The sequence below is a fragment of the Perca fluviatilis genome, chromosome 8, assembly GCF_010015445.1.
Source record: "Perca fluviatilis chromosome 8, GENO_Pfluv_1.0, whole genome shotgun sequence".
NCBI lineage: Eukaryota > Metazoa > Chordata > Actinopteri > Perciformes > Percidae > Perca > Perca fluviatilis.
The window spans coordinates 33,790,993-33,804,749 of record NC_053119.1 but is presented as its reverse complement, the minus strand read 5'-3'; the positions used below and the strand labels follow the sequence as shown (position 1 = coordinate 33,804,749).

The window sequence follows — 13,757 nt, the reverse complement described above, 5'->3', positions numbered from 1 at the left end:
TACAAAATAATATAGAAAGGCAACTATCATAGTTTGTTACAAAGATGGGACAGGAATTTAAAAAAAGGCAGTGTAGGGGCCAGCCCATGCCCAATTTATGGTCCTTCGTTAAATCTACGCCGTAGATACCAAGGGGGTAAGCAAGCATCCGGAAAGTGTACCTCCTATGGGGAGAGTCTTAGGCTAACAAGCCATCACCTGCCGATAGCATTCCATTGACTCCCATTCATTTTGGCGTCACTTTGACAGCGAATAACTTTACATCTGAAGCGTTTAAAGACTCTATTTGTCCATTGTTTATTTCTAAAGAAACACGACAATGTATAAAAGGCTCCATTACCTTGTATCTCACATTATGGCTCTGTAGCAGACGTTTTTGTAAAAATAGGCTAACAATTGTGTCATATCCACGCGACTTTCGTTCGCACAGTAGAGAATTATTACCGTATAGTCAGGAGAAGCTCGCAGGCAGTTTCGACTCACATTAGTTGTTTAAGTTTAATGACTAATGTTAACAAGCATTTTAGTTAGCAATAATTAGCCTGTGCCTATGTTATGTCTTTACATATACCTACGCTCTCCGTCTCTGCAAGATTCAGAATGATTGAGATTTCTCTTGGCACAGCTACCAGAAGACTTACAACTTTTCAGACAGGTTGCTCACGTCACATTTACGTTGTCAAGTTCAGTTTGAGGCTGCGCAGTACACTCAGCCATCACCAGAAAAGTGCTTCTAATTCACTTCACTGGTCTCCGTCGCTGTGTCCATTCTTTTACTGTCGGTACGGTAGATACGCATAAATAAGGACCCTATGTCGCCACTCCGCACCCTACACCACACCATATACCGTACCCTACGCCGTACCCTACGCCGTACCCTACGCCGTACCCTACGATATAGGGTTAGGGTTCGTCCATGTTGCATTTCCCCCTACTCATTTCCGGGTTCTCCTTCTCCGTAAACAACTTCTCCTGCTACAACCTTGGTCAGAAAGCACAGGGGAGCCACTTTGGTTCTCTCACTTCGCCTCCAAAGTCAGTACTCGACTATGAAGCTAATCCCTGTCACTCTCTCAATCGCTTTACCAAACGATCCCCAGCATACTCACGTCGGCTGTGCTATTCTCTTAAAGAGATATGCTATAACGACGCAGACACCAGTGCACAAGGGGTTAGTTTGTAACAGGATGGAGAGATGAGTGTGTAAGTGTTGAATTGAGTGCTGTTGAAGAGATAACCACACTAGGGACTAAAAGTAAGAATGGATCTGTTCCAATACCCAGACTTGACTTTGCAAGTGGTCAAGTGACTCTCCGGTGGCTGCCAATAGCGCAGCCAGAGCTCACTGGCACAGGCGTGGTTAATGATCGCATCACTCACTCAAACATATGGCCCATTCAAGCTCAGATGATTTGTTATCCCAATTTAATTTCCACATAGAGAACAATAGGATGGTTTGCATGGTATTACAGTTGGTAGATGGCAGTAAAAAACAAATTCACCTTCAGATGGGAACTACACTACTTGGGCACTGAAAGAGTAAAAATAAGGGATGGAAATGGGGACAGAGTCCTTCTTCAGGGAGGCATATTGGATACACTTCCTTAACATTCTCTTTCCTAATGCTATAATGAGGAGATTCCATTTGCTTGTTTCATATGAATTGGTAATTTCCCTGTATTTTCATTTCAAAAAAGTTTGTATTTCATTTATGCTTATTCATTTAATTCATTTTTTTTTATTTTCTCATGTTTTTCTTATCATTCTGATTTGGTAACTCGTGTCTGGATAGGTTGTGGCTCCCTCTGTTGGGATGTAGTTGATGTGCTGGTTGTGGTTAATAAACCCCACCTGTGTAGTATTGTTTGAGATTTCCTGTGAAACACTCTGCAGAAAGGCTTCCTTAATTGGAGTGCTGTCCAAATTACCTTTATATATTATTATCCACATTAAGGATCCAGCACCCAGTCTTCAAAGTTTCTATGTGCCTCCTGTCCTGTCTGTGGGTCCTGTCATAATTACATAGCATTCAGATGTGAATAATAATATTCAGGCAGAATCCAGCATGTCATAAACTTCATCTTCCTCAAGTAGGACATTCTTAATTTGCAGATTACTTTTAATTAATTGATTAATTGTTTAATTTGTAAAATGTCAGAGCCCAAGATGTCATCCTAAAATAGCTTGTTCACTCAATAGTCCAAACAACAATATAACAAAGGAGGAAATCCTCACACAAAACAGTGCATGTTTTTCTTGATAAAATGTAATTACTTAGATTATTAACCAATTATCAAAATTGTAGGTGATAAATCATGAAATAGTTCAACACTGAATAGAAAACAATGGAACAAAATAGAAGTTATTCATCTTGTGAAGAGCGTAGGCAGAATCTGGTCTCAAAAACAAATATCCTTCATAGAAGTTTGTCCATTATGAATAGAAAATCAGGAAATGTTGTAAAATACACAATTACAGAGCCAAGCTGAATGATAATACAGTCTCCTCATAATCCTGAGAAACTGATTAGTGTTTAATCAGTAAGGCTGGCCGTGTATTACTAGAAGCTCAGAGGCATTCTGAACAATTAAAGCAACCTGGCACCATTTAAAACAGCCGACACTGGCATGCATCCATGCTCTGAGGCACAGGCTGTCACTAACTTGACTTGGTTATGCCTGGCAGACTGCCATTTGTACTTTTTTTCTTGTCTAACTCGCGTTTTTTATCCATCTCTCCTCTCCCCGCTCACTCTCTTACTTCTTTCTTCCTCTGCCTCGCCAAATTTCTCCTCATCTCCATTCAATCTGTTTTCCTCTTATTCCCTCACACACACATCTTTCTGTCTGTACTCCCCTCTGGGGCTCATTTTCTTTTCAAACCTCTGTCTTTCTCTCTAACCTCTTTCTTGCCTGTCATCTCTCTCTCTCTCTCTGTTTCCAGCCGCCTGGTGCAGTGTGAACAGGGACTAGGAATGAAGATATAAAACCACACGCCACGACTCCTGGACACTCCCCACCTCCGCTTGAACTCCCCCTCCAACCCTAACCCCCGCTCTCACACCCCCAAACCCCTCCTCTTTCAACCCTCACATTCCTCAACTCTTTTTGTAAGTACATGTTTACACAGTGCAAATGAATGGTGTCAACTGCAGTGAAAATTGAACAAACAGTGCATTTTACAACGTGAGATTACTAATGCGTTTGCATCTCACCATGGTAGTTTGCTAGCTCAAGATACTGGATTACGTCTTCATGTTTCAAGTAGCTTTGAGCCACTGTGAAGTGGAGTTTGTCATGTAGCAAGGACCCTGGCCTTGAGTTTTTCATGTAGCAGTTACCGTTTTTGGGGTAGTGGCGCTTTTTTTTCACTCCTGTTAGGGTTAACCACAGGTAGCTCATCTAGTTAGCCGTCATTTCATTCCACATACAGCGTTCTAAAAAAGTCAATTTTTGTTTTGTCTTGTAACTGATCAAATGCTTTGGACATTATTCTCATATCAGCCATTCTGAAATCCCATCGACATGTTGAGTAAAGAGGACTATCTACAGACCAAGTTGCCAGATTAGCTCGCAATCTCAGGAAAACTGAATGCTTGTACTTAGCTTGAAGGTTAGCTAGCTCCCTAGCTAGCTCACTGTCAAACTTACTTTCCCCGAGTCTAAATAAATGAGTTGGGGTTGTGTCAAAAAAATATATATAATATGGTGAAAACCATGAAGGCCTTGCGAGCAGTGAGTGGGTTTTTAGAATGAATAATTACAAAATGTGTAGTTTAAGATTTTGTGCACTCATATGGACAAGCGCTAGCTAGAGCTGGCTCAATAACTAGATAAAAATGTATTCATACAATAGGCCTATAATAGCCTAATACATAGCCTACAATATCCATTCATAGGCCTACCACATTATGTCAATTTGAGATTCTCCCAAATGGACCTGAAGGCAGCATCATTGCGAGATTCTGATGCCAAATGCCATATTAGCCAGAATTTATGACAACACCTGTTTTGCTAAACCCTGTTTTAAGGTAAGATGGACTCTGAATAACACAAGGAAGGAAGATATAACATATCGGACATCTTTTAAATGTGCTTCATACAAATAAAAGAGCATTTTCCATCTCAAAGAGAATCTATATTGACATGTGGACTGGTTGACTGAGGTATTTCCCTACGAATAGTGCTACTCTCCTATACATTAATGAGGGAACGAGGGCCTTCCCTTAATACCTCACAATAGTTATATATAATAACTCGGAAGTCGTAATTTACGAGTTCCCAGTGGGAAATTTAAAATGGAACGCCCCTCAAGTCTGATTTCCGACTTGGAAAGTCGGAGAACCTCACAGTACCCCAAGCAAAGCCAACCTCAAAATCCAACATGACTGGCTGCTTCATGCATCTACAACAGTGATAGCTGTAGTAATATACAGTATAATAGCACTTCTGTCTTACTTGTGTCTTACTTGTGGCTAACAATGGCTAACCTGGCTAGCGCAAACCCCACTGTGAAAAAGTGGTTATTGCGACTCGTTGTACTGGTATGCAGTCAACTGTGTTGTGTGACGTCATTCCTGTGCACACTCATTCAATCAGAGAACCAGGGTTACGGTTGTAACTTTAGGTTTCAAATGCCCACTTGCATCTTTCAGACTTTTCAGATCCATTTGTTTTGTTGCTTGAGCTTGTTGACTTTCCTCACCCCGAGTACATTCATGGACAATGGCTGCTGTGGGAGTAATGTCTATGATGGTAGGAGCTTAGTTAGCATGTGTAAACACAGCACAGGTTTTTACTGAGCAGCAGAACCCTGAACCCAAATCTGTGTGAAACCAGACATCATGATTATATCAGTACATCAGATGGTGACATTACCTGGCGCCAGAGACCAGCCAATGGGAGAGGGCCAGTTAGGTATCCTGAACAATAAAGACATGTCAGTATTCACACATATTTGGGTATGCAGATGCTAGATGGTTTTTGATTGACAAACACGTAGAGAAACATTGACAGCATTGATTTCTTCATGTAGCTTTTATGTCATGAAACACTTTGGGGTTGACTCTTTAAACATTGACATCGGGGTCATTTAAGAGGTGAGATGAACAGATCGTTTTGCTGTCAAGGGATCATTTGTGACTTAGACAAGTGTCTGCTGCTACCTTGAGACAGAAGAGAGTAGAGAGATGAAGGCAGCACCTCACTGTTCTCCATGCAGCTAAAGTTTGTTTATTTCTGCCTTCTGTTGTTGTATTCCTTGTCTGAATTGGTGGTGGGTAGCTTATATTAGCTGTGTAAGTCTAGTATAGATTGTACATATGAAAATGTTCTATTATGATTATATTTGTATTTATTGACATGTTTTAGTGCTATGGTGCAAATTTTTTCCTGAGTGGAAGTGGCAGTAGCTTTCTAGGCGCTGCAGCTTCTTGTAACAGTTTGTTTGAATCAGAGTACCCACCATCAGAAACTTCAGACAGATAAACCCGTCTGAATGACTTTGAATATGAAGCCTTAAACATCACCACATGCTAGAGTAGCTTTTAAGGGTTCTTTTTTGATGTGTTAACTCCCAGTAAGCAGGGAAAAGCCCAATAGCAGTCTTTCAGTTTGGTGGCATCAGATTACGCAACACCTGTTTTGACAGACAGACAGACAGACTGATAGACAGTCCCTCCAGAAAAACGTGATTATGCGATCGCATAATTCAATGCATAATCAGCCAAAGTCCGCATATTTATGCGGGGGCCGCATTTTTTAAAATACGCCGCACTTTCACCGCATAAATTACCAATTTCCGCGCAAAATATGCGGGGCTTGCATGATTTCATAATCAGAAAGTTGAAAAATGTTGCGTTTACTTCACACAAGAGCAGCCATTTTCCCCTGTTGCCATGGGAACGTTATGAAGTGACGTAATTACGCGACGTGAACATCATCGAAAAGCAGGGTGTTGGGGGAATCACTTTTTTTTTTCTCTTTTTCATCAAACCTGCAATTTTTGCAAGTTCCCACAATTTTTGCAAGTTCCTGCAATTTCATTGCATAAAATTGCATAAATATCCCACATATTCCATCGCATTTTTTAAGGAAACGTGCCGCATAATCAAAGATTTTTGCCCGCAAAAATCACAAAAAAACTCCGCATTTTTCTGGAAGGACTAGACAGACAGACAGAGAGATAGACATATAGGCAAGCAGACAGACCGACAGAGCCTAAAACATAACTTGTTTGACAGTAATGTGGCTCGCCGAACAAAAGATCAGGGTCAATCTTTGACTCCTGTGCATACAATTCACATTGGCGTCAGTTTCTTTCCACAATCCAAATACATACAAGTAGATAGAGACCTCTACAGTAAAGTATACATAAAGGTGATCATGTTAAATCATCTAAATTGGCAATCTTTCCTTCCTTCCTTCTCTGAAAAACTATAATTAGAGGTAAACAAACCGAATCAATGGAGGTTAAGTCTTGTCTGATTTTTGCCACATTTTGTGTTTGGCCATTCTCGTGTTCTTGACCCACCTCTGCATCTGTTCTGATTGTTCTTGATCTTTAGCACAAATCTCACCTGAAACCATCCATTCACTCTGGGATGACCTGTGGTCTAATTCAGGTCAAAAGACCCAGACCCAATCCCAACCGAAGACGCCTCACCTAACCTCACCCCCCACCAACACCACTATACAGTAAACCCACCACTGTAATACAATCAGACTCTTGCTCAGAAAGCACAATGTAAAAAATTAGTGAATATTGTGACTTAAATATACAGTATATTAGAGGTTATTATGTATGATGAGAGTATTTAAATATATATAGTATTACTGCTTATCTGGTAAAAGATGTGTTGATGATTCACTCCTTTATAGCTCTATACTTTCAAAGGTGCCATTTTGCCATCCACCTCACGGTTGAGTCTATTTTCTCTATTATCATCTGTGAATGACAGCCCGTTTGTCATCTGCCAGTACTGTGGTAGCAGTGAGTGTGGATCCAGCTACACTGATACTAATATTAATCTAGCACCATGCTGGGCTGCATTGAGCAGGGCAGAACTGTGTGGAATGTGGAAGTGTTGAATATTATTACATATTCTGTAACAAAAATACGTTTTACAGTAGGCTTATAGAACAGGCATGCGAAGGCGTTGCTGCTTTATCTGTGAAATGTCTCTGCTAATCTCTCAGTGTCTGTGTTAAAGGCACCCTGTGGAGTTTTTGACCACTAGTAGTGCTATGGAGCAATGTTTTTACGAAAGGGTCCCTGATCTGTTTGTATGGTGCAGGCGACAAGATACACATTCTTGTCACTGGTTTCGTGCTATTTTGCTGATCAACAGTAAGTAGCGGTAAAGCGCGAAGAAATGTTTCAATGCACCAACAAAGGCAAATAAGACGAAGGCTGCTAGAAAGCTGTGGATGTAAACGATGCTCGATTTGAAATATAAAAACATGGCTTTGCAAATGTTTTAAGAGAAAGGAAATGCATTCAACACGTTAGACTCATAGACATAAAATTAGTGGACGTAGCATTCGTGACGTCACCCATTGGTTTGTGAAGTGCCGTTAGAAACCTCGAATTGGGCAATACGCCATTATGTTTTTTTGCAACCGGATGTATTGATTTTTGACGGGAGTGTGGAGCTGGGGAGGATGACGTGGCCAAGCCAGTGTTGTTTCTGGTTGCAGTTGCACTGCGCTAAGCTAAACACTAAGCTAAATGCTAAAGAGGCAAAGTTTTTCGATTTTCAACACTTCTGAAGCGAGTCATCAAGCAGAGTTTTACTGGCAGGCGACGACCTTTTGGATACGGCCGCCATTCATCTGCATGTAGAGCAGAACAGAAAATTGGCAAACATTCCTTTTTACTACCAACTAACGCTAGCGGTAGCTAGCAAGCTTAGTTAGCAGAACACGGAATAGGCATTTTTAGGCCATCAAAATGTCCCAATTAACTTTAATAAAGTGAAAACACAGTGAGAGGGTCAAAATTCAGGATTCAAACACAGACAACACCATTAACAAGTTCACAGCTATGTTAATGTACAAAGGGCCATGGTTAGCATTGTTAAGCCTGTGTAATAGTCTGACTTCCAATAATAGCTAAAAAAGCCTTATTTTAATTTTTTTTAAATTTAACTGTTTAACTAGCTATATGTCAAATTAGCAAGAATCAAAATGACATGTTGTCATACGGACACTTCAGACACTAAACATTTTTGGTGTTTATTCATGCAAATATTAAAAAAATATATATCAATATCATAAAAGCATGATGTTAAACATGCATTAGATGTACTCCTATCCTAAATCCTCTCTCCTGTTTCCAGTAGCAGAAATCAATAATAGCATATTTTATCTGATATACCATCCTATCATAGGCTGTTGTCCATTCCATCATTTCGCCTTTGGTCGGCAGTTGGTGCAGAATGCAGCAGCAGAAACCACATCTCTGCATCACTTAGATTGATTACCCTGGCTCCCTATAGAGTTCACTTTATAATTCTATTAAGTTACTTTTAAAGTCGGCTGTAGCTTTAGCTTTGTTATAATTAGTGATCGTTTAACACCTTTTAATCTGCACCAAGGCCACTCAGGTTTGTGAGGGGTAAATGTAAAAACATTTGACAGCTTTTAAGCTTTAGTGCGTAAGTTGTTTTATTAATTATTGTTTATATTAAATATGTCCGTTACATTCGAGATATTGCCAAATGAGGTGACACAAAGCTAATTAAGACCTTCAGCTCCACAAAACTCTCTCTGTATTTCTCAGTATGGCTATGTTTACAAAATGATGCCATCCGGCGACTTTAGGGTGCAGAAAATCAAGCAAAGATAATTACCTCTTCTGCAGAGTCCATGATGTTTTTTCAATCCTCCGTGTCCTCCTTGACTACGCAGCAATTGCGTGGAGGAGGGGTGGGGGTGGTGCGCGATCGCAGAAGGCTTGCGTCACGTGGACGCATCGACAGTGTTGTTGTCATTATTTAGAATTCCTCATGGGGGAGACAGAAACTACACACTATAACTTTAAACTACAGACTGTTAAATTTGCTTGGCTTTGATCATTTTCAGGCTAGACATATTTCCATTTGACTCACATTCGTTACAGCTTCTTTAACACCATATTCTCACATACTAAAGATCAGAGTACTTTTCCCCTGTTAATCTCACTTGAACCACATCTTCAGCATGTTTAAATTAAACCTCAGATTCCTACAGGGATTTAAATCTCAGCTTCTGAGGACACAGCTATGGGGTTCCACACGACACAGATTTAAACCCATCCTGCTGAACCTTAAACTGCAGCTAAGCTAATGAAAGACCAACAGTGAGCAACACTGACCGTAAACAGGACTTTGGTTTGTTCACAAGAAAGCTCCACAGGGTACGGTTAATCTTTCACTTCTTAAAAAAATATAACTACTTGCACTCCTGTGCCAAATCTTGTTTGCATCCAAGAAGGAGCTGCTGTATTCCGAATTGAAACATAAAGCCATATTGCATGGATTGATGTTTACATGTCAGTGACATACTATACTGATAGCCATAGTTTTACAGTACTCGAGCGCTCAGCTGAATGCAGCCCACATGCTCTAATCGAGGGTTTCTTTCCTGGACATTGTGCCCAGCGTGGTTGGGTTGTGTATAAGATGAGGTAGATAGTGAGTGAACTATCAGAAATGCCAATACTGTTTCCTATTGATACATTCCTGAATGTCCCTCAGACTGTGCAACCCGTTCTTTTCTATCCTCCTACTCCCCTGTGCTTGGTCATACAATGGAAGAGTTATGTCATTGAAAAGTAGCTTGATTGAACGTTTCCTGGCGACATGAAAAGATGAAACAGCAGAGGACATAACGGAGTATGTGAGAGATTAGGCCTCCTGTAGGCAGCATCAGTTTCGGTAGCTGTAAGGAAGCTGGTGGACAGGAAGTGTGTCACATGGGCCACTTTCAGCCCTGACAAAATGTAGCAACACGTTGTTGTTTTTTTTTTTTAAAGAGGGCTTGCGTTGAACACCCTGTTGTGTGCTCGAGCGCTCTGCCTTTTTATTACCACGAGTTTAGCTGCACGTCTGCTGATTGGGTATCGCCTGTGACACAGCCAATAAACGAGAGACACACCCACCAAACGAGAGAAAAATATATCTCAAAGCTGTTGCATAACGTTTCACACCGTTCCGTGGAAACATGTCGTTCAACCAGGAAACTGTAGCAGTTTGAGACTTGCCCCAGGTTTACCTCAGACCCAAACAGAATATGTGGAATTTTTCAGCAGTGAGCCAGAATTAATATTTGCGGACTGTTTTTCTCCTTGGGGCGAAGATGTGTTTAAAATTCTGAGTTAAAAATATATATATATTGTTTAAAATCTTCGGAAAATTCTGCAGAAATCTGCTTCCCTAGATTCCGTGTGGCCCTGCTCAACTGTTCAAGGCCCTAACTCTTCCCTTCTATGGCTGTGTTCTTTTCTATCCTTCAACTGAGTGCATGTCAACTGAATGTCCAGTAACTTCTTCGCTGTAGTATTAGGCCATGCTACTCTTCAATGGGTTTTGTGCATTTCTTACCTTCTTCTTTCTTTTCTAGTATTCCTATGAAGGAGACAGAGACTAAAATCTATTATATAAAATATATGACTAGAAAAATGGCATACAAGAATGAACATTCACTTTTATGGTAATGTTAATAAAATATTAATTCTTAATGTATGTTTCAGTAAAACTGCTTTCTCTTAAGTGTAGAGATTTAATGCAGGGATGCAAGTATTATATTTGGTCTTTAAAGAATATCTTGTTGAAATTCTAGATGATGTAGAGTGATGCAAATTCAATAAAACTATAAAACTGAAAAGTGTGCTTTGTGGCTTTGATTTTAAATCCTGTCGATGATTCATATTGGTGCTGGTTTCATGCTGAAAGTTTCTGGCAGATCTGTGGTTCATTTGAACTTTCAGTCATCCTGTGTTGGAGTCTAATCATCCTGCATGACAATCCTCAATTCACAAATGTTTACTTTATGGTTTGATAAGCATTCAAATGGGGTAAGCTATAAACAATCCAGTTCACCTGATCTCAACACAACAAAACACAGGACTGGAGCGGGATGTGTTCAGTCTTTTTCAGCTTATTCCTCATGGTTACAGGATGTGCCAAATCCATATTAATTCTAAGCAGATTTTGAGATTATGATGTAGTATGTCCACATTGGAAAAGTGGCGAAATTAAGTATACTTACACCAGATAGTATGCATGCTAAATACGGTTGAATTATGAGTCTGTTGTTGACGTGCACTTTTCTCCCACTATGCAATGCGAAATAGAAATGGAGGAGCTTCTCACAGCCAAAACTAACTCAGTGGTGGAGGAAGTACTTGAAACTTGCAACCAGGGCTGTAGTCAAGTCCACCTTTGTTGAGTCCAAGACAAGTCCAAGACCAGAACTAGGCGAGACAGTGTTAAGACCAATTTACTTTCATTAATCCAGACTAGTACTACTTACTCTGCGAAAACCAGTGTATTATGTCTGCTGCGGCTCTGGAGGAAGCTTATTAGGATTATTGTTGCTTTTTGATTATGACCATTTTTAAAATCTGTCCCTTCTGACTCTCCCAACTTTATGTAGGTGCAATCCCAACACACAGGAGTGCCCCTGTATACATCCAGTCGCTTGTGGAACCGAGTGGTTGGGGAGCAAAATGTAGCCGTACTGGTTGTTAATAAACAAGATATCTTATTCAGGGACGTATTTTCCACATTAAACTAAAACAGCAAACAGATGCACATTCAACAAAGGTTTTTATATAAATTATTTTATTCAATTATTTTTTCATTAAAAGTCCTATGACATGCTGCTTTTTGGATGCTTTTATATAGGCCTTAGTGGTCCCCTAATACTGTATCTGAATTCTCTTTCCCGAAATTCAGCCTTGGTGCAGAATTACAGCCACTAGAGCCAGTCCCACAATGAGCTTTCCTTAGGATGTGCCATTTCTGTGTCTGTAGCTTTAAATGCTATTGAGGAGGGGAGAGGGGGGGCAAGGTGGAGGGTGGGGGTGTGGCCTCGACCAACTGCCACTTTGCTTGTTTGAAAGCCATGATGTCTCTCGCTTTCTCATGGGTGGGCCAAATTCTCTGGGTGGGCAAAGCAGAGATAGGGGAGGTAACCTTGCTCCTTATGACCTCATAAGGAGCAAGATTCCAGATCGGCCCATCTGAGCTTTCATTTTCTCAAAGGCAGAGCAGGATACCCAGGGCTCGGTTTACACCTATCACCATTTCTAGCCACTGGGGGACCATAGGCAGGCTGGGGGAACTCATATTAATGTTTAAAAAAACCTCATAAAGTGAAATGTTCATGCCATGGGACCTTTAACTCAATATTCACTATTACCTTGACTACTTTACACATTAGACTACTTTTTTTTTTAAACATACAAAACAAGACTTATTTACACACATCCAAATATACAGAAACGTCAAAATATCCTCCCTCCCCATCCGTTGTGTCGACCACAAGCAACCTCTGTCAACTCAGTCTTATATGCCTCTACAGTGGCTATCAACAGGTCTTAGACATAAACTCAGCAAACAAACAAATGTCCATTTTTCAGGACACTGTAGTTTAAAGATAATTTAGTAAAAATCCAAATAACTTTACAGATCTTTATTGTAAAGGTTTCAAACTGTGTTTTCCATGCTCCATGTTTCCATGTTCAATTAACCATAACCTATTAATGAACCTGTGCAACGGTCGGGTAAGACAATAACAGCTTACAGTAGGTAGGTCGATTAAGGTCACAGTTAGGAAAGTAAAACTCTGAAAAACACCAAAAGAAAGATACCCAGGGTCCCTGTTAATCTGCATTAGTTTGTGTTAGGCATGCTGCAAGGAGGCATGAGGACTGCAGATGTGGCCAGGGCAATAAATTGCAATGTCCGTACTGTGAGACGCCTTAAGACAGCGCTACAGGGAGACAGGACAGACAGCTGATCGTCCTCGCAGTGGCAGACCACGTGTAATAATAATAATAATCATAATAATAATAATAATAATAATAATGATAATAATAATGCATTTTATTAATGGGTGCCTTTCATGGCACCCAAGGACACCTTACAGTTAAAAGAAGCAAACATAAAGTTAAAAAGGCAAATATAATTAAAACAAACTTAAAAATTGAAATGGAAAATGAAAAGAATGCAATATATCCGTTAATTCGATGGACAGTGGAGTTATGTGGGGTAGGCCTTTTGGAATAGGGGAGTTTTGAGGGAGTTTTTTTTAAAGGTGGGTAGAGACACTCAATTGTACGGATGAAAAGAGGGAGGGAGTTCCAAAGGAGAGGGGCAGAATGGCTGAAGGCTCTGAACAGGCGGGCAGAAGGAGTTGGAAAGAAGTGAGGAAGAGGAGGATCGGCGGGGTCGGGTTGGAATGTAAGGCTGAAGGAGTTCAGAGAGGTATGGAGGAGCGAGATTATGGAGGGCTTTGAAGGTGAGCAGAATAATCGTAAAGTCAATACGGTATTGGACAGGGCGCCAATGCAGTCAGGGAGACGGTGGTGTTTGAGGAGTGGAGCAATGTGTTCGGTGGCTGGGGTTCTGGTGATAATACGGACAGCTGAGTTCTGTACCAATTGGAGGTCACGGATGGACTTGTGGGGTAAATCAGAGAGGAGGGAGTTACAATAATCAATACGGGAAGTGACAAGAGCATGGATGAGAGTAGCAGTCTTGTTGTTGTAAC

The 13,757-nt window shown here is 40.5% G+C and overlaps 1 protein-coding gene across 1 annotated transcript in view; it reads left to right on the top strand.

Annotated features, from left to right (window-relative positions):
* necab2 (N-terminal EF-hand calcium binding protein 2) overlaps nucleotides 1-5,754 on the top strand; it is a 182,444-nt gene extending 176,690 nt beyond the window's left edge. Inside the window, exon 13 of the mRNA XM_039809186.1 lies at nucleotides 2,944-5,754. Coding sequence (XP_039665120.1) covers nucleotides 2,944-2,972 — 29 coding nt within the window. The 3' untranslated portion in view covers nucleotides 2,973-5,754. The remainder of the gene's footprint in view (nucleotides 1-2,943) is intronic.
* The last annotated feature ends 8,003 nt before the right edge of the window (nucleotides 5,755-13,757 follow it).